General features: G+C 41.4%; 1 protein-coding gene across 1 annotated transcript in view; it reads right to left on the reverse strand.

Moving 5' to 3' along the window:
* csmd3a (CUB and Sushi multiple domains 3a) overlaps positions 1–24,684 on the reverse strand; it is a 252,962-nt gene that overhangs the window by 135,627 nt on the left and 92,651 nt on the right. The window contains exons 18-23 of the mRNA XM_047808368.1: positions 20,421–20,537; positions 19,611–19,826; positions 15,335–15,529; positions 14,747–14,916; positions 13,314–13,470; positions 1,949–2,140 (exon numbers count right to left, since the gene is read on the reverse strand). Coding sequence (XP_047664324.1) covers positions 1,949–2,140; positions 13,314–13,470; positions 14,747–14,916; positions 15,335–15,529; positions 19,611–19,826; positions 20,421–20,537 — 1,047 coding nt within the window. The remainder of the gene's footprint in view (positions 1–1,948; positions 2,141–13,313; positions 13,471–14,746; positions 14,917–15,334; positions 15,530–19,610; positions 19,827–20,420; positions 20,538–24,684) is intronic.

Genomic DNA, 24,684 nt, shown 5'->3' on the forward strand with positions numbered 1-24,684 from the left:
TAGCGTCGAGTGAGGGTTCGGCTAGCGTCGGGTGAGGGTTCTGCTAGCATCGGGTGAGGGTTCTGCTAGTGTTGAGTGAGGGTTCTGCTAGTGTTGATTGAGGGTTCTGCTAGCGTCGAGTGAGGGTTCGGCTAGCGTCGGGTGAGGGTTCTGCTAGCGTCGGGTGAGGGTTCTGCTAGCGTCGAGTGAGGGTTCTGCTAGCATCGAGTGAGGATTCTGCCTTCCCGGCTAAAGAAGTTTTCTTTGATTTACTGTGTGTTGTTTGTCATTTTTCTGAATCTAGCAGCACTAATTGTACAGGCTGACTGTAACAGCCAATGAGTGGATTATGGTGTGTGAATGCTCAGGCTGATTGTATAAACCAGAGAAGAGATTACAGAGATTACTGACTAGCCATGTGCTCAGGGCTCTGGCTACTAAGAGGGAGGTCTCTATGATTAATGATTAGTCCATTACACCAGGAGTGGCTCATGACCATAGATTGTGGTGGGCAGGAGAACATTTATAATGTAATTGCCTGAAAGAAAATTAATTCAAGAGGCTGTCACACTTGACTTATGCTGTAGTGAATATATAAGTGACTAAGCCCTGAGAAACTGCAAAATTGAAAATTGCACACGAATGTTGCACAAGAATACAGTAGATGGGCGAGTAAAGCAGCAGGTACGTAATTGTGTATTTTGTTTTCTGTATATTTAGATGGAAATTTAGATGGATGCTATAATATGAGTCTGTATTCGTTTAACAAAGTACAGATGATCAAATTTGCGCTTTAGTTCATTGAAATATTGAATTACCCTATTGTCAAATCTAGATTATTGTCACTACCGAGGACGGAAGGAGACACACCTGTATGCAGGATAGCTTCAAATGAAAGGGGTTTAATAAATCATAAAGACAAAGACATAAAAGACGATAACTAAACAATACAAATGACGACACTTAACAATGACTAGACATGACGAAGGGTAACGTAACTAATGATTCCGCGCTGCACTCGGCAACGCGGCTCACTTAAATATAAAAAGACACGATGACACAATAAGGATCAGGTGTGGAGACAGGGAGGGGCAGACGAAGGCGGGGCAGACACGTGACGAGGAAGATAAACAAAAGGCACCTGGCCAAAAGTCCGGGCTGAGTCCTGACAATTATTAACAATATTTTATTACCTGAAGTTCGACGTATGACGAAGTAATATAGAGAAGCCAATTAGTGACAACACACTAAATAAAATGCACACATCTGTTAAAATTTAGTCAATCAAGTTTAGAAAAACTGGACGGGAAAAAAATTATAGAAATAAAAGGAGATGGAAAAATAATCAAGGAAATACACATTGAAACAGTGACATGACATACGGCTAAGTACGGTGACCCATACTCAGAGTTCCTTCTCTGCATTTAACCCATTCAAGTGCACACACACACAGCAATGAACACACACACACCGTGAACACACACCCGGAGCAGTGGGCAGCCATTTATGCTGCGGTGCCCAGGGAGCAGTTATGGGGGTTCGATGCCTTGCTCAAGGGCACCTCAGTCGTGGTATTGCCGGCCCGAGACTCGCACCCACAACCTTTGTGTTACAAGTCAGACTCTCTAACCATTAGGTCACGAATGCCCCCACATCGCTATCTACTAAAACACTTTCCACTTCATTAACTGTTATTTTCATATCTTTCAAGTGAAGGATAAAAGGATTTAATCCTAAACATTGATTCAGAAGAACATCAAAGATCTGCATCTGAACAAAGCTGAATTTGCATGCAGATGAATCCAAAATCACAAGAACATCGTACTCATTGCCACAGCCAGGGTTTGTGTATTTACATAAATATTGCTTACCATTCTTACTTCAGCTAAAGATAACACATCCCAAACTACAGTTACTGTACATTTCTAAGACAGGCCATAGAGTAGATGTGCTAAATTTGAATAAATACCTATGCAAGAAGGGAGCTGATGGTCCCATGTTCTCCTTTCCCCGGTCATACAGGTCAGCAATCCACTGCCATGCAGTGTGTAGCCCGGGTCGCACTGGTACGTGACGGCACTTCCTGCAAAGTGGCCTTGGTCGCTCACTTTGGAGCCGAACTGCGGCACGCCTGGCTCGTCACAATGAGAGAGTTCAAAACCTGAGAAAAGAAAACATAGTGCAGGGATTAGTGTGGGGAAACTGATGCATTCATTTGTTGTGTAATCTTGTGTAAGCGCTTTATCCTGCTCGGGACTGTAGCATCAGAGCCAGAGTCTATTAAGGAAACTGGGCATAAGGAGCTTATACGCATTGGATGGGATGCTAGTCTGTTACAGGACATACACTCATTCCCAAAACCCTGGAACTTCCATGATATTGGTTAAAGATGCAAACTACCGTTTAAGAATTTGACTTATTTGATTATTTAAAACAATACAAACTATCAGGCTTGTCCCATTTCTGGCTGGATCTTTCCTCACTCCAACTTGCTGGCTAACTAAAGCTAACAGAAGTGTTATGACATGGTCAAGGTATCACGGTTCTCGCATTGTTCCTGTGGTAAATGTGACCTTGTTATAAATTCTGGTTGAACCCCGTTTAGGAAGCTAAGAACCCTTAATTAAAAAATAAACCTTTAAATAACCCTTGACGAACCATTTTCAAGGAGTGTAGCTATGACTAATTTGTTCATGCTGCTTTCATAAAGGTTGTCTGCCAAGTCAAGGGTTATATAACAGGACCTCATTCTGAACCTCAGAAAATGATCGTTAATAATAAAGTGTCCAAATGAATAAATTAGCATAATATCATCCCAGTCAGTACCTGCGTAATGCTAGCATCTCTGCAAGGCATCTGCAAGTCATCTTATTTTATTTTGTACTGCAAGCACAAAACAATGCTAAATAATTGATTTTATTTCCAGCACTGCATCGCTGCTTGTGTGCCCAGAACTAACAAAGTGTAAATATAAAGTATTAGTAAAGATCTCGACACGACCCGGATCGCTCCGTTCTTGTGTGTAACAGATATTTGTGAGCCAATAACGAGAACAGCAGTGCCAGTGTTGTGTGTAGGAGCAGAGAGTACAACAACATAGACATGAGCCAGGGACTGGAGTCCAAACACGACGAGGAAAATCAGTCAAAATCTCATGAGAAACAAACCTTAAGAGTAAAATTAGCAATTTTGTCACTCTACTGGTGGCTTAAACGGCATCAGTTCATAACGTTATGGTGCAGATCTCAGCCTAATGGCACTAAATTGATCTATGCAATGGCAATTCATGAAATCTGTTGTAAATATAAATAGATAATGAGTTATAACTGTTAGAAGAAGAAGAAGAAGAAGAAGAAGAAGAAGAAGAAGAAGAACAGGGCACTTATACATTACAGCACAGTGGAATTCGTTTCTTCACATACCCCAACTGTAGAGGTTGGGGTCAAAGTGCAGGGGCAGCTATGATACAGTGCCCCTGGAGCAGGGAGGGTTGAGAGCCTTGCTTAAGGGCCCAGCAGTGGCAGCTTGGCTGTGCTGGGCCTTGAACCCTGATCCTCCAATCAACAACCCAGAGCCATATAATGGAATAATTCTTATTTTTTTTACGAAAGAAACTTTTGTCCTTTTGTACGTCGATGAAACAATTGTGAAAGTTTCTCCTCCTTCATGGAATGATGTTTGGATTCATTAACCCCAGGGCTAATCTACATAATTCTTGCTCCTTGGTCATGCCGTTGCGACCGTTTTTCTATCACCGCCGTTGGTGATACTGTTGTGTTTGGTTCCACAATAATCCAAAATAACACAAATAACACAAAAAGACATTTTATTGCCAGTAAATAGCTGTGAAATAATGAAAATTCTTAATGTAAAGAGTTTTTCCTAGTGATGAAATTCTAAGAAAATTCTTAGAAATGTGGGTCTTTTCCCTTAAAATTAAAGAAAAGATCCTAGTAAATAAAAAAGTTATTCATAAAGCATCTTAAGCCTTAACACTTACATTTATTCCATTTATAACATACAGATGTTAGCGCGTCTCTAATACGATCGCTCACCAACGTAATCCCTACACCATATAACCTCAAATATCTTAACATAGAGACAAAGTAAAGGTTTATAATGGATCCTTGTTTTTTATTGGACAAGCCCCGCCTCCTCTCTAAGATAAAAGTTGTTATATTTTCCTTCGGTGCCTTGCTCAAGGGCACCTCAGTCGTGGCCGGCTCGAGACTTGAACCCACAACCAATCACAGTCTTCAAAAGAACGTGTCATACCTAGTAACAGGTTTAAGCCCCGCCTCCTCTCTAAGATAAAAGTTGTTATATTTTCCATCGGTGCCTTGCTCACGGGCACCTCAGTCCTGGCCGGCCCAAGACTTGAACCCACAACCTTAAGGTTAGGAGCCAAACACTCTAACCATTAGGCCATGACCATTAGGCCCACCCAAACCTTTGGGAACAATACAACAGTCCAACAGAGCTGTTTTACAGTATTTGTCATGTGTGAGATTATTTACAGTGAGATTCCATAAAAAAAAATTATAATAATAAAGAAAAAGACAAACAAGAAGTCATGAATGCACCAGTAAAATCTGTCATTCCAACAAGTCCCACTGGACACGAACCCTCCCTAAACCACAACAGAGTCTCCTCAACACTCGCTCAGCGTTTCCTTTTCAAGGAAATCAAACCGAAGCCCTGAATTGATACAGAAGCTCATCTTGAAAGCACCGATGACTTTAAATGATCTTGAAGGCCAAAGTGTACAACGAAGAACCAAAGGTGGATGAAGTGCCAATAGAAATGAAGCAGCACATTTCTACTGCCTCTGTAAGGTGACAGAGGGTCAATGGCATTTACCACAGACACAGTAAGTATGAAACTTCTTATGACCTGAGGAGCTGAGAGTCAAAATAGACTTTTGGACTCCTGTGGTGAAGTCGTTAGAGAAAATAAATACATAATAATAATAATAATAATAATAATAATAATAATAATAATAATAATAATAAAATGAAAGCCACTTTTATCAGCAGTAGTGGAAGAGAAATTCATGCTGGAGAGAACGGAACTTGATTACATGCTAACGCTAGTTCAAGTTCGAGGTCTTCTCAGGTCTAAAGAAATGTACCCAACCCCGAAGTGACCCGAATCACTTTTTACCTGAACCTGACGTGCAAAATTTTTTTTTTTTTTTTAAGAAAGACCCGACCTGAGACAAACCCGAAAAAATTAGACCCGAGTCCGACCCGACCCGTTGGCAATAATTTTTTAACCCGACTGGACCCGAATGTTGCATAACTCTACACTAAATTAACCGCTACAGAGTGGATTCAAAATTGATTGACAGGTCTGTTTCAACGAAAATGAGCTTACCGCCAGCCACACGTCGCCAGCCAGATGTCGCAAGCGGTCTCGGCAAACAGAAGAGAGGTTGGAAAAGGACTCGAGTCGATGCACACACACGAGATACAGTAGTTCGGGTCTTCTCGGGTCCGTTCGGTAAAAACACATTCATTTTAAATTACCCGAGACCCGATGCAGCTATTATTATACCCGACCCGTGTCCGAGGAACACGTGAAACTTTTAGACCCGAACCCGCTCGGGTCTCGGGTCGGACCTCGGGTTTTTGGATCTAAGTGGACCCGTGAAGACCTCTAGTTCAAGTTGGTACTGGGAGCTACTCCAGCAGTCCACTGTTTGATAGAATTTGACTAAATTCAAATTAAAATGTGGAGTAAGTCGTTTCCACCGCCAAATTAACGCAGGGTGAGAAATAAAGTGAGGATACTTTAAAAGTCAGAAGATAGACAGGAATCATCTCACCAAGCAACTAAAGTCAAGAGCTGTTTACCTAAATACTAACCAAAACCTAGCCAGAGGAGATAAGGAAGGGTTAAATCATCATTCAACAACATCTTTAATGACACACGATATTACGGCTACACGCATAGACTGTAATTTATATATCCAGCTGGTGCAGTGTGGATAAGAAATCAACCAGGCTGTGCTGGAAGATCTAAAGACGTAGAGCTTGTAGACCTAGGGATAAAAGTAAAGCTGCTTCAGAAGCTAAAGGAACCAAAGATTGCGCTCAGTGAGCTCGTAGTGAGACGGCGTTATGAGACTCTGATCGCTGCTGCGATCTATCGACTGCCGTCTGACACGATGCAACATCGGAGGGTGAAACCGCTATTAAGGGAGTTGAGAGGTACATATTATTAGATATATATGGTAGAAATGTATAGTGAAAATGGTAGTCAGATAAATTTGTATATATGTGCTGAAAACCTTGAAAAAAATGCAGGATGGATAGATCATAAAAATATATATAATTTTTTATGTGTGTCAGGAAAAGGGTTCGGAAAGGAAGGAAAACTCCACGGAATTGATATACAGTACGAGACGATCCGGCGAGCAGAACCTGTATGAACGTACAGTATGAATGTCTGTATGAATTTCTGAAAGGATCAAACTATCACTATAAACGTTGTCTTTCTTCCTGAAAGAGCAAGAAAAAGAAGACACAGACAAACCGTCATGCTCAAGGACTTGCTATAGGTTTAATGCACCGCCTGAAAGTGAAAGCAGCATAAACTAAGGTCCAAATATTGATGAAGGAATGCGTAAATGAGATCAGTCATAAAGTATTCTGAGATTGAGTGTGTGTGTGTGTGTGTGTGTGTGTGTGTGTGTGTGTGTGTGTGTGTGTGTGTGTGTGTGTGTGTGAGAGAGAGCCTGATCCATGTAAGGTGTATTTCTACCTCTTGCCCACTGTTCCGAGGTTCTCGGCTAAGGCACGGTGGCTTAGTGGTTAGCACGTTCACCTCACACCTCCAGGGTTGGGGGTTCAATTCCCACCTTCGCCTTGTGTGTGTGGAGTTTGCATGTTCTCCCCCGGTCCAAAGACATGCATGGTAGGTTGATTGGCATCTCTGGAAAATTGTCCGTAGTGTGTGTGTGTGTGTGAGTGAATGAGAGTGTGTGTGTGCCCTGTGATGGGTTGGCACTCCGTCCAGGGTGTATCCTGCCTCGATGCCCGATGACCCTGAGATAGGCACAGGCTCCCCGTGACCCGAGAAGTTCGGATAAGCGGTAGAAAATGAATGAATGACTTACTGAACACAAAACTGATGGAAGTATGATATGGTCACAGACGGATATTGCTGTCGATGTAAGGTCTATAATTATTAGTGAATAAATATATTAGAATTCCCTGGTATTATTGGCATCATATCAAGAATTTTTTCCCCCCACATGGCAAAGCCTCGTGACTTGCTGACTGATGCAAAAAAAAAGTTCTAAGAGAAAGAAAGAAGACCAGAAACAAAAGAAGAATCGAAAGCACCTTCTCTCGTTCAATTAACCGGATGACCATTTATCAGAAAACCAATGTTAGATTATCCTGATGCTAAAGAAGCCTTTTTTATTCTGTGCTGTGAGGTTCGGTGGGGTGGCAATTTATCAGAAGCAGCTAGAATGATTGATGCTTATTGAAAAACGTACAGCTCCATGGCCAAATTTGAAAGGTTTTCGGAGATAAAAACGACTATGCAGACATGCACGGGAGAGGTGTGCACTGAAATATGGAACAGTGTTATGTGGCATGAATCTGCCCATTTATAGATTCAACAACTCTAGAGGATTTGAGTTTGATTCCTCAAGTAAACCTGCCCAGCAAGAACAGTCATCAGAGGCAGCAGAGGTCATCCTGGACCTGTTAAAAATGCATGACTTTAGAGGAGAACTGTCTGGGGGTGGGGGTGCTGATAAAGGGTATATATTTTTTTATCAGAAACAGTTACGACAACTTTTTTTTTTTTTTTTGCACAGTTTCATTCGCCTCCATATGTGGAGTTGATTCGTCGAATCAATCAAATTGAATCAATATGGAGTCGATTCGTCAAAGTGTTTAAAGAGTTAATGAAGAGGAGATGAAGAAGCAGCGATAATGAATAGAATAGAAGCCTTTATTCTGTCACATCTTACATGGCATTACATTACAGAACTGTGAAATTCTTCCTTCACATATGTCAACTTTGGAGGTTGGCACAAGGTCAGTCATGATATGGCACCACTGGAGCAGTGAGGGTTAAGGGCCTTGCACTTGCTTGGCAGCGCTGGAGCTTGAACCCTGATCAACAACCCAGAGCCTTAACCACTTGATCTATCACTGCCCCTTAAAATATATGGGCTCTTGAGCAAAGCCCTTAACTCTCAACTGCCTGAGTGTATAGATAAGGTGAATGTAAGTCTGTCTGCCAGATGCCTTAAACGTTAACACGGCGATAACTTTAAAAACGTCTATAGAAGTCATTATGATGATGTGGTAGCTAAGTGGTTAAGGTGTTGGATTGTGAGCTCAAACCCCAGGACCACCAAAGCAGCTACTGCTGGGTAGAGGTCTTCACGGGTCCACTTAGATCCGAAAACCCGAGGTCTGACCCGAGACCCGAGCGGGTTCGGGTCTAAAAGTTTCACGTGTTCCTCGGACACGGGTCGGGTATAATAATAGCGGCGTCGGGTCTCGGGTAATTTTAAAATGAATGTGTTTTTACCGAACGGACCCGAGAAGACCCGAACTACTGTATCTCGTGTGTGTACATCGACTCGAGTCCTTTTCCCACCTCTCCTCTGTTTGCCGAGACCGCTTGCGACATGTGGCTGGCGACGTGTGGCTGGCGGTCTACTCTGTAGCGGTTACTTTAGTGTAGAGTTATGCAACATTCGGGTCCAGTCGGGTTAAAAAAAAATGCCAACGGGTCGGGTCGGACTCGGGTCTAATTTTTTCGGGTTTGTCTCGGGTCGGGTCTTTCTTAAAAAAATAAATAAATAAATTATGCACGTCGGGTTCCGGTAAAAAGTGATTCGGGTCACTTCGGGGTCGGGTACATTTCTTTAGACTCGAGAAGACCTCTACTGCTGGGCCCCTGAGCAAGGCCTTTAACCTCAACTGCTCAGTTGTATAAAACAAGATAAATGTAAGTAGCTCTGAATGAAGGTGTCTGTCAAATGCCATAAATGTAAATTCAACTGTAAACGTATTCTTCCTACCAGAAAGCTAGATAACCACGTACACCTTAAACTGGGCTTGTTTTCTCTCTTCAGGCTCAAAATCATGTCTAATTTTAGCCAGACATCTAATAGCTCTATGTACAGCAGTGACACTATGAGGATGTTGACAAATCTAGAGATAAACCAGCTGTAGTCTGAGCCTTAGATGCTTCAGGCATGAGATACAATACATCCGATATCATCTCTAGACTTTTTCCTGACCACAAGCTTTACAATTCTATAGGGTTCGATCTGAGATCTGAATGTGTTGAAACCTTATATTTTTGGAGAAACATTTACAATTATTTATAGGAAAACGAATCCAGCTGTAATTAGATACTTAAATCGTATGAAAAGTGGACGTGTGTGATTTTATTCGCACTTTACTTCCATAAAATGCTGGAACTGGCATTTTTTTTTTACTGTGGATTAAAGCGTCGCTTAAAAGGCTGCCTACTCGTAATGAACGCATGAAATACGTGTCTGAAGGAGAGGAAAACAAAAGCTTCAGAAATGTGTTCGCTGTGAAATAAAGTGTTAAGTGTTCTCCTCGGTGTTGGATTAAGTAAGTCCCTGAATTTGTGTGCAATGGATAATGTTACTGCTGTAAATCGATCCTCCGCGTTCAAGGTTTTAACTGTGGTTAAGGGAAGAAAGTCAGGAACGGAAGCTCAGGACAGAGTGACGTTAAGGATACGAGGTCATTAGAAATAATGTGACTAGTTTTATTTCTGGTAAATCAAGAAAATAACATCTTGGCTTCAGCGTCAATCCAAACTAAAATATAAATAACAGGAATTTTCACTCATGTTTTCACACTTAGCAACGTTTTTCCCAGGTGAGGCTCGTTTGCGCTATGGTTTTCCGGAGCTTTCTGATGTTCGTGTGAAATACAGACGTTTCTTTAAAATGAAGCAGGTTCTAGAGAAAACAAGATCGAGTAGTTTCTATGTACTATTCACAATACGAACTTGCTAAAGTATGATCAAGTCATCTGACCTTGAGGCAGCTCGACGTAGTGAGTAAGATATTATTAGCAATATATTACAGTAAACATCGCCGTTGCTTAACCAAGCCTGACAGGAAGTTTCAAGTATTCCTAATTAAAAATTACAATCAAATAGGTTGTCCTTTGTACAAGTAATTGTTATAAATAGGGACACAAATAGTATCATCCGAACCATTATGAGTTAATCAGAGCTTAACGAGCGAGCAGCATGCCTAATTAACTCATTAGGAAAGGTGTGAGTGAGATGAGCTTCGGCAGGCCCGCCAGGATCCGACATCCCAGAGGAAAAGTACCTCGGAAAGACGCTCGAATCTATCTCTACGCGTAATAGACCTCTACGCGTTCGGCTACGTGGTAATAAAGTTAAACGTAGAAACTCAACAGCGAATGTATTTCAATAGCCGTAGAAGAAATGTGTGGTGAAGTGTGTGGAGTTTGTGTAGCATGTCTGAAGAGAAATCAGGGAAATCATGTAGCCTGTTGGGTTTTTAAATAAATACGGTCGAGGAATATTTAGGGCGACATTTTATAAGAACATAAAGTTTGTATTTGTGAAATCTCTTGCATTATAACAGGGTTTGGGTGGCGACGATATGCCACTAATGAAACTTAGACAGAATAAGCTGTGAGTATAAAAATTAGGTTTCGGTATCACACGTAACATTTAGAAAGCTAGCGATGTTACAAAAATCAAGTTTGTAAGCGATGACAAGGGTTGCCAGATCTGCATCACAATAAGGACCCCGATAGAAAAGCACCGGGTTGTGAAACTATCTCAGATACGTAAATCTGAGACGCAAATCAACCTGAGACATGGAACTCAGTTCTACAGAAAAGTTAGTGTATATAGCTTAAAATCTCCAATAATAATAACAACCAATAATTGCGCCCGGTGTTCAACGGTGTTGTGTGTAATCGATCACGCTTCCCGTTTCTGCGTAGTTCTCCAAGGCTCATGGATCAGTTTCAGAAATCTTTCAAAGACATGACGAGATTTTATGTGTTATGGTACGAGGCCAAGTCTTTGTTCTAGAACAGTCGTAAATCGGTGACCCGATGATCCTGTGATTATTACATTTGATCTCCTTCTGAGGAAATAAGATGTTCTTCCCCTTAAACTGTAATTTTCATTTTCAGTAGTTTGACATACTGTATGTAATTCTGCACAATGACAAATATTTGGACAGACTTGTACCGGCACTGGAGAGGTCTGAAATCAAGCTTAATCAGGGTTCTTTCCTCTTGAGAGCCACTCTAATCCATTCCCCATACGGCTACAAGAACTCCCAGAATCTCTTCAAACATTTCATACTTTCGGCTCTATCTGGTTCCGTTTCCATACCCTTCCTTACCTTGTCATGTTCTCACGGTCAAATCGATATTTCTGAAAGTTAATCAGCTCGAGTGTGAACAAACCGTGACCCTGCCTGAGGAAAGAGCCATGGAGGGAACATAGATACAGTAGTTGTGTTAAAGCTGAAGAAGAATGTAAAGAGACGAAGAGAGGGATTCGATCTAACTCAACATGCGATACGTTCGACTTTAAAACTGGATGATTTATAGAATGGAAAGTATGAAAGAAGGCTTGGGGTCATACAGGGGCGGTCCTAGAGGCGGGGCCACAGGTTTCCTGGTCTCTGCTGAAATCTGATTGGCCCCTGATTGGCCCCCGTTCCATCAATCGTCGACGAGAAGAGCAACTGCAGAGATCAGAGATGCAATTCCACCCCCAAACAATTGGCGGCACTCGAGCGTTTGAAAAAGGAATGACTGCCGAAATGTATTTGCACCGTACTGAATAAATTATTTTGTGTGCTTGAATGTACCCTGTACTTGGCCCCTGAATGTAACATGTGGCCCCTTAATGGCCCCTGTTACAGAAAAATCCTAGAACCGCCACTGGGTTCATAGGATAAAAAGCATAGGATGACTTTACAGCAGTGTATCGTCTTCCGTGCGATGAAGATTTTGGACCTCCACTGAGATGAGGCTGACTCTATGAGAATCCTGAGACATCTACAGATCTACCAGCTCCAGTTGGACTCTATGATACCAAGAGGAGATCTGAACTCCATGTGATCTTTACACCAATTCAACACTTGTTAGACTGTATATTTGTAATCTCACCCCCAGTTCCACCCATATGAGGATGGGTTCCCCTTTGAGTCCGGTTTCTCTCAAGGTTTCTTCCTTTACCAATTTAATGGAGTTTTTCCTTGCCACTGCTGCCTGAGTCACCTCAGACTTGCTCATTGGGGATAAATAAATAAATAAATACATACATACACACTGTGAACTATATATATCTTAATTTTTTACTATATGAATTCTTTTTTGTCCTTATGTTTAACTTCTGTTCTATGTTTATGCTCCGTAAAGCTGCTTTGAGACGAAGCCCATTGTAAAAAAGCGCTATACAAATAAACTTGAATTGAATTGAATTGTATCAACATTAACGAACTAACACAGAACAGGTGAACATGTGATCAGGTAACAAACCAATCACAGAACCAAAAGAGAGACAAAGAACCCAAAAAAGAAACTCGATGAGCTCAAGGATCTTTTTCCTCAAACAGCTCCACAAGAGCCGTTCATCACGAGCCGTAATAACAGTAATAAAACTCAGAGTTATGTTCTAGGTTAAAGTTTCGAATGATCCGGTCGCACAAGCCGCGGTTTGTTACTCTGAGGTGGATCTGTAATTCCAAGCTAAGCAAATCAGGCGCGAGACAGAAGGGTCGTATTACATCAGAGTCCGAGGCGATAATGAAACGAATAACTTAATTAAGGAACGAAAATTAACTGAGGTTATATTTTCCATTACGTGAAATTGAGGTGAGAGACCGAAGGAGTGCCGGAGTGACTAATAAGTGAGAGAGAAAACGAATCGAGGAAAAGAAACTCTCATCTCTCTGCCCTCACTGAACCCCATTATCTTTCATCACTCGGAGAAAATTTTTGGTTTGGGAATTGTTTCAGGTCAGAAATGCCAGGTCGGGTCAGGCACTACCGGATCCCTGGTTCTGATTGGTCAGAAAGTTTTGATTCATTTTTTTCTAGAAGAGGATCTGTGATAGAAGTGTAGATGCAGAGGACAGGGTTGATGACAGGGGTCCTTGATGTGACACACTTATCGAGTGTGTTATAAGGACCTGAGGGAAACCAGGAAGAAAACAGGGTTCTGTGAGACCAAGAAATTCTGTGATTCTGAATCCTGTCACATCTCACCTTCTGTCGAATAAAGAAAAAGCAGCAAAATTGGATCCTTACTGCTGTAGTTCAGCTTGAAGCCCTCCGCGGTGTCGTCCTGATCCGAGAAGAACTCCAGCCAGAGGTGGTTAGAGGTGCTGCTGAGTGTGACTCCCAACATGGAGGAACCGGAGAACGCTCCGAGGAGGTCTGCCGTGTTATCCGGTCCGTCGTAAACCTGAAGAAAAAACAAGAAATATACATCGATTTTTATTTATTGCAGACTGAGTAAAAAAAAAATATTATTTTATTTTACAGCAATATTATCAAGGTAAATAATACAAATTATAATGCAAAATATTATTTATTTAATTCATTCGTTTTATGGTTCGGCGATAATTTATATTCATTCATTCATTTTCTACCGCTTATCCGAACTACCTCGGGTCACGGGGAGCCTGTGCCTATCTCAGGCGTCATCGGGCATCGAGGCAGGATACACCCTGGACGGAGTGCCAAACCATCACAGGACACACACACACTCACACACACTACGGACAATTTTCCAGAGATGCCAATCAACCTAACATGCATGTCTTTGGACTGGGGGAGGAAACCGGAGTACCCGGAGGAAACCCCCGAGGCACGAGGAGAACATGCAAACTCCACACACACAAGGCGGAGGCGGGAATCGAACCCCCAACCCTGGAGGTGTGAGGCGAACGTGCTAACCGCTAAGCCACCGTGCCCCCCAATTTTATATTCAAATAATTCATATTATAATTAACACGTAATATTAGTTAATTATTATATTGGTAATTAAGTAATAAGTACATTAAAATGCACAATTCCTGATTAATTAGTTAATAATAATGAAGGCATTATTAAGTATCATATTTAATCATTTTTTATATGTTAAACAAAAATATACAAGTGTGCGTAAAATCTTTCTTTGTACTAAAAATAATTTTCTACAAATTTCATTTCTAACGAGCAAATGATTCAATCGTTACATCATTATTGACGGATTATCATCTTTTAATTAGCCATTTATACGTCGCCTGCTCGTTAACCAGTTTAGTATCAAACGTTTATGAAAAATGTTACCGCAAACGAAATAAATAAATAAATAAATAAATAAATAAATAAATAAATAAATAATATATCGAACAGCTCCAAAATCGTATGGTGTATTTCATCTGGTTTCAACTGATGACTGCAAGTTAATCGTGCGTTAAATTCATTCCTCACTGTTGATGTTCAACCCTAAACAGAACATAAGCTTTAAACTATATAAGATTTCAAATCCATGCACTTTGTACTTCCAATATCTACAGATTTTACGGGTCAGTAAATCGTTCGCTACGTTTAATATGCATTATTCTAGACTATGTGTTAACCGCTTATAGCTCTGTGTCCCCGATAAAAGCACTTAGCACAGACATAAAAAAACCCCGATTAGCATTCGCTACTCATCCGTCATCCCCATGAGAGACCTTCTTGCTTTGCTTTACCTTTAAGATATCACCTTGAGCCAGACGGAAGCTGCTCGCCGTGATGTTGATGCCTTTTCCTCTTTGTACCTGAATGTTATAAATGCACTCGTGGTTGTTGTCGTAATTCAGAGGGTAGTTTGGGGACAAGAGGACTCCGGTGTTCTGGGAAACGGTCGATCCGCATTCAGCTGAGGAAAGACACATGAATGATGCAAAGTCAGAGGAATCTAAAGTTATTCGAAGGGCACAATCATTTCTCAATGATTGACATAAGTAACAGATGTACTAGTGTCACATATATTCCCTGTACACGACCTTTGTCACTCATGAGTTGCATTCGAGGCACTGGACACTCTGACATGGAGTTTTCTGACTCGGCTTCTACAGTACGTTGTAGCTCTTGGGTGACATATTTCGTTAACACCAAAACGCCACCCCTGAGATGATGCCATACAAAGATCTAAAAGTCACCACCCCTGGAACAGGGCCATATGAAAATCTGTAAAAGTCCCCGTAAGGTCTAAACTCCGCCATGCCTCAATGCAACCCTGAAGACGTCGTTTCAGATTGAGACATCTAAGCGAATGAAAGCGGCTCACCACGTACCCACACACCTTGGCAGAGGGGCGCTCCATGTGCGCCTTCCGCCACCCAGGCAAGTGATGCCCTGTGGGCCCTGCAGCCGGTAACCTGGCAGGCACCAGAAGGTCACCGAATCACCCACTCCGAAGCTGTTGCTGCTGCTGCTGTGGCCACCGAATCGCGGCGCACCAGGATCCTCACACGGCTCCAGATCGTACTCTGAATTAAAATGCACACAGAAATAAAACATGAACATTACAAAGATGCAGTTAATCTTCTAGTAGAAGTCATCTGTCAACTCTAGTATTGTGCCAGGAAGAAGACATGAGGGAGGGAGGGATGGATGGATGGATGAGAGCTTTGTTCCCATATTGATGCAGACTCAGCATCAGCCTCCATCCTGTCCTTATAACTGAATATTTAAACAAACCCACACCCAGGCCACCTAATGATGCACTACAAACCCGTGCCACTGTAACAGACGATGTGAAGACCGATCCCAGCTGCAGAGAGCTGTTCAGTGCAGAAGGCAACAAAGCCTACAATTATACATTAAAGTCAATGTAGCAGCAGCTGGAAATGCAAGTGACAGGGCAGTGTGCCTCAAAGTAGTTTTTGCGCGTTTCCTCTTGAAGAGGAGAGAAATCGAGAGAAGCAGAGAGAGTAGAATAGAGCAAGCGAGACATGAGAGAAGAGACGAGAGAGAGAGAGCTAGAGCGAGAGAGAGAGAGAGAGAGATGAACGAGAGAGAGAGAGAAGAGAGAGAGTAGAGAGAGAGAGAGAGAAATAATAGATAGAGAGAGTAGAGATATAGAGAGAGAGATAGAGATATAGATAGAGAGAGCGTGAGATAGAGAGAGAGAGAGAGTAAGAGATTGAGGTAGAGAGAGAGCGCGACTCGAGAGATGAGTAGAGGAGAGAGAGATAGGGATGAGAGAGAGATGGGCGGGTAGAAGAGAGAGGAGAGGAGAGGAGAGAGAGAGAGAAAGAGAGAGAGAGAGAGAGAAGCGGGAGAGCGAGAGAGAGGAGGGAGCAGAGCGCGAGGGCGGAGAGAGAGAGGAGAGAGAGAGAAGAGAGATATGATAGCTGTGATAGATATAGATTTAGAGATATATGAGTTTATAGTTTATAGAGTAGAGTTATGTGATAGATCATATAATATGTGTGGAGTGATTGATTAGTATATAGTATATCGAGATATATATATATCTAGAGATATATGGCATATGACTATGAAGAGAGTAGAGATGAGAATGCCTATATAGAGAGAGATAGACACGTATAGAGATATAGAATAGAGATCGAGGGAAGATAGAGCTAGAGTAGGATAGTACCTAGATGTAGAGGGGAGCAGATAGGGAGAGAGATCTGTAGAGAGAGATGTATATATATATATGTAGCTATATATAGGTAAGAGAGTGATGTAGTAGAGATATATGTTTATATTATTGAGCATTTTCTCTCTATGGGCATTTATAATCATTGTTATGCTACGATATCTAGCTTGCGTATCTATATACATGACGGATGAGATTATGCTCTATCGCTGTGTCAGATGCTATAGTTTATATGCGCGCTCTATATAGTCTAGCGAGTATGATCTCGAGATCTCGATCTCGCGTCTAGCTCTGCGTACTGACCGACTCTGTAGCTCTAGCTCTCTCGATATATCTCTCGATCGCAGCGCGCTAGCCTCTCTCTCTCTCTCTCTCTCTCTCTCTGTCTCTCTCTCTCACTCTCGCTCTTTCTCCCCCCCCTGTCAATCACAGTATCACCAGTCATTCGTTACAGTCTGTGACCTGATATCAGCAGAAGAGTTTAAATAAAATTTCCTCTATGTGTGTTACACCGTCCTGTGACCCAAGAGTTAAGGAAAAATAGTTTGACTCGCTTAACATGCCTCGGCATAAGCGTGTGGTAGTTAGCATAAGCGTGTGGTAGTTAGCATAAGCGTGTGGTAGTTAGCATAAGCCTGTGGTAGTTAGCATAAGCGTAAGGTAGTTAGCATAAGCCTGTGGTAGTTAGCATAAGCGTGTGGTAGTTAGCATAAGCCTGTGGTAGTTAGCATAAGCGTGTGGTAGTTAGCATAAGCCTGTGGTAGTTAGCATAAGCGTGTGGTAGTTAGCATAAGCCTGTGGTAGTTAGCATAAGCATGTGGTAGTTAGCGTAAGCGTGTGGTAGTTAGCGTAAGCGTGTGGTAGTTAGTGTAAGCGTGCTGTAGTTGGCATAAGCGTGTGGTAGTTAGCGTAAGCCTGTGGTAGTTAGCATAAGCGTGTGGTAGTTAGCATAAGCGTGTGGTAGTTAGCCTTCACACTTCACAGGAAGCTGTTGAGCCGGAAGCTTGCTGGTGGTTGGAAATTTGGCAAAAGTCCAAAAAAATAAATGGAGAAAAAAAATTAAAATTAAAAGTAAAAAAGTGAGGAGTTTACCAACTCTTTTCTACTTCAGTACCATCCATGAAGGCTTGAGGAAAAACCTAAAAGGATCTGCCACATGCATGACTTCCTGTGATGAGTCAATAACTTTGTGCAAATGAAACACCAGGGGAAAAACGCCAACACTCCATTACACCAATCCATGTGTGTTAATCTGCACCAATCTGCACCATTTGGATTCCCGTGCTCCGAGCGATTAACACCATCACAGCAATCGTTCTTCACCTCCCAAGACCTCCGAGGATTCGCTCGCCTGAGGGAGTTTTGGTGGAAAAACTAAAAATCATCATTATAAAACGAGAAACAAAAAAAAACTTGACCGCTGCATCAGTTTCCTTCACCTCCCAGTGGAAAGCTTAGTGTGCTCCGCATGCTAAAGCCCAGCGCCGACTTAGCATGACAAACACAATCCTTCCGAGATATATTTGCTTTTTGCTTCTCGCTGCTAAAAATGTCTTTTTTATGACTGAAAATTTCTTACATTATGCGTCAACACGTCCAGCAGACAAACTTCAACATTCATTCATTCATCTTCTACCGCTTATCCGAACATCTCGGGTCATGGGGAGCCTGTGCCTATCTCAGGCGTCATCGGGCATCGAGGCAGGATACACCCTGGACGGAGTGCCAACCCATCACAGGGCACACACACACTCTCATTCACACACACACTCACACACTACGGACAATTTTCCAGAGATGCCAATCAACCTAACATGCATGTCTTTGGACTGGGGGAGGAAACCGGAGTACCCGGAGGAAACCCCCGAGGCACGAGGAGAACATGCAAACTCCACACACACAAGGCGGAGGCGGGAATCGAACCCCCAACCCTGGAGGTGTTAGGCGAACGTGCTAACCACTAAGCCACCATACAGCCTTATAAATAAATAAATAAATAAATAAATAAATAAATAATCTTTCATGATTATTCCTTACTGCAGTTGTTTAATAGTCTAATAGTTTGCTATATTCGTTCTATCGTACTATACTGTATATATATCACATGGCCGCCTGCTCACGTGAGCGAGTCCTTTAAAAGTCTGCAGTCGGAGTCCTTAAAGCCTGTCGTTCGAACGAAGAGCTCTTGTCAGTGAGCGATGTTTAACTGTAAGCACAAGGGTTAAGGATTTAAAGTGCTCATGAATTTCTGAGGCATTTTTTTCTTTTATCTCAACAGGAAAGGAGCTGTTACAGAGTTTTGTCTTTTCTGCCAGAGCAGGTTTACCCCATAGCTACAGTATTTTATCAGGGACGAGCGATCCAGCAGTGATCTGACATCATATATGCACATGCTTACATCTCAGAGTTAATACCCCAAGGAGTTAAAGGTGCCACTGATAAATCCCGGGCTCCAGACGAGCAGTTTAACCCCCTGCAGTGACCGAAGCTTGTACGGCAGATTAACCCTTTAATGCCAGTTAGCAGTGACTCCAGAGGATATCTCTCTCTTTTATATAAAATAATATAAAAAAGTTTATTTATGGCAGAAAAAAAAGGTAAGGAAATGTGAAGATAAAATAAAAAAAATAATAGAATAAAATAAAATAAAATAAATAATAATGGATTGCTGGTATAAGAATTTTTTTTCCTTCGTAACATTTTCCTTACAAAAAAAAATCCAAAAATATATCATTTTTATTATGTTAGAATTAAAGCAGTTACATTTTTTTACAGAATAATTAGAATTTTTAATTCAAGTTTTTTTTTTTTTTTTTTAAACCCAGTTATCGCCCCTATTTTCCCTTCGGTTACGACAGCTGATATAAATGTTCCCTTATCTACTATCACCTTCTATAAATCTTAAACACATCTCCCTTTACTGAAACAGTGAGTATTTGATCACATATCTGTCCTTTTCTCACCAGCGAAGGAGATGTTGAAGCCGTGGAAGGAGATAGAGAAGTCGGAGATGAAGCGGAGCTGGGCTCGGAAGTTGCCGTAGAGACCGGCGTTGAGGGTCGGGGGCCTCTGTGAGCCTGTGAGACGTGCCAGGGGCTGAGCAAAGCTGCCATTCTCCGTCACCAGCAGGTAGTCGTGGTGATCCTCCAGATGGAAAGCATGGAAGGTGAACTGCACGCCTGAGCAGGAGCCAAATCATCAGTTAGTTCAGCAAGCAGAGAGGAAAAAAAACAGCTCACATGGCAGCAGCGAAACTGGAAAATCAGTTCCAAAGCACGCTCGGGGTTACATTTATTTATAGGCTGCTTTTTATTTTTTTGGGAAGCATTAAAGTAAAACTTAAATATAAAAGGGGAAATATTTAATACTCTAATTTTAATAAATAATGAAAAAAATAAACAGATTTAATTTGAATACCAAGCCAACAGTATTTATATATATATATATATATATATATATATATATATATGTGTGTGTGTGTGTGTGTGTGTGTGTGTTTGAGTCTTTGTGTGTTTGAATGTGTGTCTTTGTGTGTGTGTCTTTGTGTGTGTGTCTTTGTGTGTTTGAATGTGTGTGTCTTTGTGTGTGTGTCTTTGTGTGTTTGAATGTGTGTGTCTTTGTGTGTGTGTCTTTGTGTGTTTGAATGTGTGTGTCTTTGTGTGTGTGTGTCTTTGTGTGTTTGAGTGTGTGTGTGTGTGTGTGTGTGTGTGTGTGTGTGTGTGTGTGTGTGTGTGTGTGTGTGTGTGTGTGTGTGTGTGTGTGTGTGTGTATACCTTTCCCATGGCTGACCTCCAGCGTCCACGTGCAGTTTAATGAGTTGGGATAGAGCTCCGGGAAGCCGGGAGACAAGATGATGCCATCGGGTCCTTTTACATCACCGCCACACAGAGCTGTACACACACGCACGCACACACACACACACACACACACACACACACACACACACACACACACACACACACACACACACACACACACACACACACACGCGCACACACACACACACACACACACACACACACACACGTTTTTAATCTCAACATCTCACAACAGCTCTAGAATTACAATGAAGCAATGATGCAAAAGGGGGAGCGGGAGTCAGGTTTGCAGGAAAGGGCAGCTGAGGAGAAAAAAAAGGAGAAAGACAGAAAAGAGACGAAAAAAGGAAGAAGAAAAGATAAACAGGAAGGGGGCCGAGACCCCGGAGGAGAAAGCAGACCGAAAGACTCGTTGGGGAGTAAGAGTAGATGAGAAGCTATACTAGTATTGATTATATATAGCTATATATTCAATTAGCATTTAAATGTTATAATGAAGAATTTATTCAAGTTTCCTTCGTTTCACAGCCATTCAATCTATTGTGCTTTGTTGGCCATTAAAGAACAAACAGATCACAGACGAGCATAATTAAATCAGGTAAAGGGGTTTGATGGAGTTATCAAGCAATCGCTTCTCAACACCGACAGTGTTATAACTCCGTGGGAGAAAAGTGGCGAAACATGGCGATCCTATGTCTCAGTCGCTGAACTGCAGGACATTTCTTCGCACAAGAATATAGACTAATAATAAAAGAGGTCAATTATATCTGGTACGTAGGGAAAATCGGGCAGGCCCCAATAAGAAGTGAGGTAATGCGAGATAAAAGCAGAAGCGTGGTAAGAGTCGGGAGCCCAAGAGGAAAAGGTCACATGATCATCTCTGGTACGATTAGAGGACAAACACCGAGGCAGGACCAAAGATTTAGTGTTGGTGATATGTCGCAGTATAGAAACTGCACGTAATGCGTTGTGTTAAGAGCTCGTGATGCATAATAGATGTTGCTATAAACCACATTTTGTTACAAGGTGCATTAATGCTAGCGGAATTAACTGACACACCCGAGCGGTACCTCGTCGAGGTCGCAAACCCAACATGCTACACAAGAGTCTTCTTCGAGGGTTACACTAGAATAGAAGACACAAAACTTTCTCCATCGCATCCTTTATGCTTTACGCCTCCTTCTGCATCACATCTTGGTTTCTTCTGCAAAGCTGAAGGTTCAAATCTCTCCTGACTTTGGTTTGTATTTGTTGTATATTCTTGAATGTACATTATATTAAGTCTTGGCCAGAAGTTAGATAAACAACACACACACACACACACACACACACACACACACACATGCACACACATGCACACACAGCTTCACGTACAAGTGTGCCACGAATAACAATAAAATGACAACAACAACAGGATAATGCACCATGCAGAGCTCCAGCAGCAGCTTCCTGCCCTCTGGTGCCATTACAGCCTCTCCAAAATATTACTGCCCATTTTTTATTCGAACATAATTACATAAAGTCATTAAAACTGAATAAGCCTGACATCTCAGACCTGCGTAACAGGCTGCTACGGGAATACGCCGGAGTTGCCAGGTTTCCTGCGTGTACGGACACACAGACTGTGAACTGGTTCACTTTTAATGAGCTTGGATGCTTTAGTCACAAAAAACAACAACATTTGGGTAGAAGTCAGATCATTAAAATAGCTATGAACTAAGAAACTCACAGAAGGTTTTAATTAACATTGTTAACTAGCGTGGTAGACGGAGTTACGGGGTCGTACCATCGCGAGAAGGAGAAGAGAATAATATACAGGGTCCTGTACAATCAGTATAGAGAAGGAAGTAGAGAGAGAGGAGGAGAGATAGAAGAGATAACCGTACGGGTCTGTAACAATCAGGAGAAGAGTGAGATGAGAGAGAGAGAGGAAGAGATATATGGAGAGATATATATGATAAACATACATTTTCCTTTCCCCCTTCTTTCCTCGCTCTCTTCTCCTCACCTCTCTCTCTCTCTCTCTCTCTCTCGCTCTCTAGAGGAGAGCGCAATAACCTACATTTTGTCTTTTCCTCTCATGCGTCGAGCTATATCGCTCTCGCTCGCTATCTCTCGAACATCTCTCTATTCTCCCAACCTAGCGCTTTCGCCTCTCTACTCAATACATACCCGCAAAGCCACTTGCTTCAGCAATATTTTTCTCCAGAGCGATGAAGACAGAGCGAATGAAGGAGACAGAAATGCACTAATGTGATGGAAAGACGAAGATTTAGGTTTTAAAGGAGAGAAAAACAGATTAAGGAAGTGGAAAGAGAGAGAGAAATGAAAAAAAAGAAGAGAAAAAGCCGCTAAATGTCATTTGAAAATAATCTGGAGAATAAGGACAGCGTTAAAAGTGAAGAACGATACACAAACTCACTTACAGGACGAGCGCATCATCAATCTGAGGCATCTGACGGACAAATGAACACTAACTAGTTCTCCTGAGCACAACATTAACACTAACTAGTTCTCCTGAGCACAACATTAACACTAAATAACACTAACTAGTTCTCCTGAGCACAACATTAACACTAACTAGTTCTCCTGAGCACAACATTAACACTAAATAACACTAACTAGTTCTCCTGAGCACAACATTAACACTAACTAGTTCTCCTGAGCACAACATTAACACTAAATAACACTAACTAGTTCTCCTGAGCACAACATTAACACTAACTAGTTCTCCTGAGCACAACATTAACACTAAATAACACTAACTAGTTCTCCTGAGCACAACATTAACACTAAATAACACTAACTAGTTCTCCTGAGCACAACATTAACACTAAATAGTTCTCCTGAGCACAACATTAACACTAAATAACACTAACTAGTTCTCCTGAGCACAACATTAACACTAACTAGTTCTCCTGAGCACAACATTAACACTAAATAACACTAACTAGTTCTCCTGAGCACAACATTAACACTAACTAGTTCTCCTGAGCACAACATTAACACTAAATAACACTAACTAGTTCTCCTGAGCACAACATTAACACTAAATAACACTAACTAGTTCTCCTGAGCACAACATTAACACTAACTAGTTCTCCTGAGCACAACATTAACACTAAATAACACTAACTAGTTCTCCTGAGCACAACATTAACACTAACTAGTTCTCCTGAGCACAACATTAACACTAAATAACACTAACTAGTTCTCCTGAGCACAAATTTCATTTAACACTTAACTAACACTAACTAGCTCTCCTGATCACAACATTAACACTAACTAGTTCTCCTGAGCACAACATTAACACTAAATAACACTATCTAGTTCTCCTGATCACAACTTTTACACTACATAGTTCTCCTGAGCACAACATTAACACTAAATAACACTAACTAGTTCTCCTGAGCACAACATTAACACTAACTAGTTCTCCTGAGCACAACATTAACACTAAATAACACTAACTAGTTCTCCTGAGCACAACATTAACACTAAATAACACTAACTAGTTCTCCTGAGCACAACATTAACACTAAATAACACTAACTAGTTCTCCTGAGCACAACATTAACACTAAATAACACTAACTAGTTCTCCTGAGCACAACATTAACACTAAATAACACTAACTAGTTCTCCTGAGCACAACATTAACACTAACTAGTTCTCCTGAGCACAACATTAACACTAAATAACACTAACTAGTTCTCCTGAGCACAACATTAACACTAAATAACACTAACTAGTTCTCCTGAGCACAACATTAACACTAGATAACACTAACTAGTTCTCCTGAGCACAACATTAACACTAACTAGTTCTCCTGAGCACAACATTAACACTAAATAACACTAACTAGTTCTCCTGAGCACAACATTAACACTAAATAACACTAACTAGTTCTCCTGAGCACAACATTAACACTAAATAACACTAACTAGTTCTCCTGAGCACAACATTAACACTAAATAACACTAACTAGTTCTCCTGAGCACAACATTAACACTAAATAACACTAACTAGTTCTCCTGAGCACAACATTAACACTAAATAACACTAACTAGTTCTCCTGAGCACAACATTAACACTAACTAGTTCTCCTGAGCACAAAATTAACACTAACTAGTTCTCCTGAGCACAACATTAACACTAACCAGTTCTCCTGAGCACAACATTAACACTAAATAACACTAACTAGTTCTCCTGAGCACAAC

This window comes from Tachysurus fulvidraco, chromosome 25 (assembly GCF_022655615.1).
Source record: "Tachysurus fulvidraco isolate hzauxx_2018 chromosome 25, HZAU_PFXX_2.0, whole genome shotgun sequence".
NCBI lineage: Eukaryota > Metazoa > Chordata > Actinopteri > Siluriformes > Bagridae > Tachysurus > Tachysurus fulvidraco.